The 4702-nt window shown below is 43.4% G+C and overlaps 1 protein-coding gene across 1 annotated transcript in view; it reads right to left on the bottom strand.

The window, feature by feature from the left end:
- The window catches only part of Rassf3 (Ras association (RalGDS/AF-6) domain family member 3), a 77603-nt gene that overhangs the window by 7311 nt on the left and 65590 nt on the right, over window positions 1-4702 (bottom strand). The window contains exons 3-4 of the mRNA XM_013018526.1: window positions 1874-2111; window positions 491-639 (exon numbers count right to left, since the gene is read on the bottom strand). Of these exons, the coding sequence (XP_012873980.1) occupies window positions 491-639; window positions 1874-2111 (387 nt within the window). The remainder of the gene's footprint in view (window positions 1-490; window positions 640-1873; window positions 2112-4702) is intronic.

The following is a 4702-nucleotide window of genomic DNA, read 5'->3' as shown; positions in this document are numbered from 1 at the left end:
TCGATTCCTCAGCACCACATAAGCAAAAAGAAAAAAGCCGGAAGTGGCGTTGTGGCTCAAGTGGTAGAGTGCTAGCCTTGAGCTGAAGAGCTGAGAGACAGTGCCCAGGCCCAGAGTTCAGGCCCACGACTGGACCCCCCCCCCAAAAAAAAAGAAAGTGATTTCAAAGCTGTAAGAGCAAAACTCACTGCAGATTAAATAAACATTGGTAGTCACTAAGCAATCAGAATACAAACTCTGAACGCTGATGGCTTTAAGCACAGTTCTATATTACATCACACACACACACACACACACACACACACACACACACACACACGCGCGCGCGCGCTGGTAATGCTTGTAGTACTGAGTGATTTGTGATTTGCTAGTCAAGAGGGTAAGGTTTCATCAGGATGGTATCACTTTCAGATCGCATGGCTCAAGTCCAGGTGACTGGCAAAGGCAATGGGCAAGATAAAAACGCCACCTGAGCTTCTCTCTCTATTACCCTGGTACTTCCAGATACAGCTGCATTGTAGGTTACATTTCCTGTGACACATGCCTTCACTCCCGGCGGCTCCGCCTGTGGTCCCTGGAGGACCGGAACCCTGACATGGGTATCTCTGTATTTACTCTGCAGGCCCTCCCTCATGCTGCCTGTGCTCAGAAAAGGTATGCGCAACTCAGCAGCAAGATCCATTTCATCGTGGGAAACTGACAGGCATTACTGTCGGGGCCTAGGTAGCTTTAGTTTACCCAGCAAAACCAGAGAAAGCTTAAATGGTTTACTGCACACAGGTACCATTTTCCATTTCTAAATTAGCATAGAGAATCATGAAGTGGCTGTTGTCTACAACAGGCATCAATGTCTACTCAACTGTCTGAACTAGAACATTCTATTCCACTTTACTCAGTAATTGAATATTATTTTTATTCATCAAAGATCAGCATGCAGTTCAGACACCCAGGCTCTCGTTTAAAATGGCATTCACTCTGGGCCTGGGACTGTCCCTCAGCTCTTCAGTTCAAGGCTAGTGTTCTATCACTTGAGCCACAGCGCCACTTCCAGTTTTCTGGTGGTTTTATTGGAGATAAGAGTCTCATGGACTTTCCTGCCCAGGCTGGCTTTGAACTGTGATTCTCAGATCTCAGCTTCCTGAGTAGCTAGGATTACACGCGTGAGCCACTGATGCCCGGCTCACCTGGTTTTAAGTGTTCTTAAAGCTGCAAAATGCTGTTAACACATGTGTACCTCCCCATCCTCAGGTCCACCAGGTGACTGTGTGTGCAGATGAACAGCAAACATGGGCTGTGTTACTAAGAATTTGAAACATGCAAATATCTTTTTGTTCCTAAAGGGCATCAGCATCAAAGTCAAACCCATCAAAGCTGCCTTTCTAGTCAGTTTGCTGGTAGCTCACACCTGTAATCATAGCTACTCAGGAGGTTGAGATCTGAGGACTGCATTTCAAAGACTGCCTAGGCAGGAAAGTCCCCAAGACTCTAATCTCCAATTAACTAGCAAAAAGCTGAACGTGAGCTGTGGCTCAAGTAGCCTTGAGCGAAAATTTAGCTCACGGACAATGTGTAGGCCCTGAGTTCAAGCCACAGGACCAGCACCAAAAATAAAACATAACAACAAAAATAAAATTGCCTTTTCGGCATATCTCAACATCCTCCAGAAATGTCTGCTACGTGGGTGTCTTTATACAACCTCAGCCCCACAACTCCTTATCTCCAAACATGTGAACAGCCAGACAATCGCAAGTGATCACCACCCTTTCCAGAATCTGCCCCAGGACTCTGACATCATCTGACAGAGATACAGGTATCAGTCATCCTTTTGTGCATTAGGACCAGAGACACAGACCACTTTAAGCTCCCAGCATACCTTGGTCTTCCTTGTGACAGCGCTTATAAAGTGCAAATTTGGCTGGGCTCTCTGTCACAAGAAACTTTTTGAGCAAGGCCTCGATCACTTCTCCCACGGTGTTTGTGCTGCTGATATGAAGTGTGTTCATGCAGCCATTGCTACTAGGAGCGAGTTTCCCAGGGCTGGGAGAAGCCTGTGAAGGTTTGCAGAGTTCCATCTGCACTTTAATGAAGCCAGTGTAAATCCCATTTGAATTCTGAAGAGGGAAGAAAAGCCACATTTAGTTGGTAGCCAATGTATGGAGAAGGAGCAGAACAAACTACCAAAGCCCACAGGAAGCTGACCTATACTTCCTCTTACTCTTTTTCTCCTAGATCTTTGCAGCAGAACTTCACCCCAAGAGAAGGACCTGAGAAGGAGGTTAACATATGGAAGCACTCCCTCAGGACAGGTCTGCAGCACAGATGTGGCAAAGGAGCCTTAGCTTCTGAAGGAAGCTTCAAGTGAAAGAGATAGCAGTGTGGTGCAGCGGACCTTAGCAAAACCATTATCATCTGAAAGCTTGGGGGGTAGATCCGGGCTCAATGCTCAAAGATAACTTTCTGAACCATGAGGAATAATCAAAAAAAGTAGAAAGTCACAATTAGAGCTTTGAAATACCCAAGTTAACAATGACAGAAATGAAATCAGCCGGTTTGATTCCTTGTGACCATTAGGACATGCTCTAGATCACTGGTTCTACTTAAACTTTATTAAATACAGCATACTGATCATACTAACACAGGAGTCATTTAAGGTGCCTCAAGCAGTGGTGTGTGTGTGTGTGTGTGTGTGTGTGTGTGTGTGTGTGTGTGTGTGTGTGTACTAGGGGTTGAACTCAGGACCTCCAGCTCTCCCTTAACTTTTCCATTCAAGACTAGCATTCTATCACTTAAGCCACATCCTCACTTCCAGGTTTTCCTCTTCTCCCCACTCTCCCTACTGCTGCTGGTTAACTGGAGATAAGAGTGTCACAGATTTTCTGCCTAGGTTGGCTTCCATCTGCAATTCTCATATCTTAGCCTCCCAAGCAACTAGGATTATCGTGTGAGCCACTGGTGCCCAGCTTCTACAGTATTAAAAAAAAAAAATCAACCTATTCTCTGTGTTCTAAAACACGTATCTACTACTTCTTCATTGCAGAAACAGTATCATGGTCTTGTTGTTACTTTATTTAGAAAAAGTAACTTATTGTCACGGATGTTTTGGGGTTGTTTTAGAGTACTGGGGTTTGAACTCAAGGACTTGGCATTTGTTAGGCAAGTGGTCTATCTTTTGAAGGAAACATAGCCAGCCTTCTGGCTATGGCTATTTTATTAAGATACAATCTCATTTTTGCTTAGGGTGGACTGGATCTTCATCATGCTATGTATGCTTCCTATAGTAGTTAGGAGGACAGGTTCATACCACAGCTTTTTCTGTTGAGATGAGGTGTTGTGAATTTTTGCCTGGGCTAGTCTGAAACTGTAATCCTCCTGATCTCCATCTCCCAAGTAACCTGGATTAGACAGTGAGCACTGCACCCTGCTGTCATATTTTATTAAAGCCAATAATAGGTATTATGTATAAATACCACAGTTCGAATAGAACACTTAAAAACTTCCTTTACAAAGGTCCATTTTTTTTCTTGTTTTCCACAAGATCAATTTACAACACTATTTCCTTGTTCATTTTTGCAAAAGAAGTAAAGCATGAAACATATTTTCTTGATGTTTGAAACAATATAGAAACTTATATCTGTTTTAATCTCCATGGGAAAAGAAATTTTAAAAACTTCAGCAAGTCAAATTTTTCTCCTTTGATCAAAAATGTACTTTAAAAGAGAAATCTGGGGGCTGGGAAGGTGGCTCAGTGGTAGAGCACTTGCCTTGCATGCTCGAGGCCCTGGGTTTGATTCCTCAGCACCACATAAGCAAAAACAAAAAAGCCGGAAGTGGCGCTGTGGCTCAAGTGGTAAAGCGCTAGCCTTGAGCTGAAGAGCTGAGGGACAGCGCCTAGGCCCAGAGTTCAGGCCCCACGACCGGACCCAAAAAAAAAAAAAACAACTTGTGGGTGAGAGTAAGTGAGAGGAAAAAAAGAGGAAAGAGTGTGGGAAGGGGTAAATTAAAGCTACTTAGGTCACGATCATATACATATATAGATATAAATATATACATACACACATATATACACACATATATATAACTATAACCCCCCTGTATATCACCTATATTATAATAACAATTAAAAAAATTTATGCTTACAATAATTCTTTCTTTCTTTCTTCCTTCCTTTCTTTCTTTCTCTCTATCTCTTTTTCTCATTCATTCATTCATGTAAAACTGGGGCCTTATCTTGCTAGACAAGCCCTCAACCACTTGAGCCACATTCCCAGCCTTATAATTCTGTTCCTTTTAGAAAGCAATATAAGAAACTCTAGCTCTCTGCTCTTTTCTAGCTCTTTCTCAGCTCTTTCCTTCTCTTCTCTTTCCCAGCTCTCTTCTCTTTCCCAGCTTGCTCTTTCCCACCTCTTTCCCAGATGCTCTCTTTTCTAGTTCTTTTCTCTCTTTTCTAGCTCTTTTCTCTCTCTTTCCCAGCTCTCTCTCTTTCCTAGCTCTTTCTCTTTCCCAGGCCTTTCCCTACCACGTGGAGGACCAAGATGGCCTGGTGCCAGCCGGAACAATGAATAAACCTACTCCTTACCTGGAAAAAACAAAAAAAACTCTAAAAAGGGCTGGGAAGGTGGCTCAGTGGTAGAGCGCTTGCCTTGCATGCATGAGGCCCTGGGTTCGATTCCTCAGCACCACATAAGCAAAAAGAAAAAAGCCG

The sequence above is a fragment of the Dipodomys ordii genome, unplaced genomic scaffold (genome assembly GCF_000151885.1).
Source record: "Dipodomys ordii isolate 6190 unplaced genomic scaffold, Dord_2.0 Scaffold3, whole genome shotgun sequence".
Classification (NCBI taxonomy): Eukaryota; Metazoa; Chordata; class Mammalia; order Rodentia; family Heteromyidae; genus Dipodomys; species Dipodomys ordii.
This window is presented reverse-complemented; position numbering and strand designations above follow the sequence as displayed.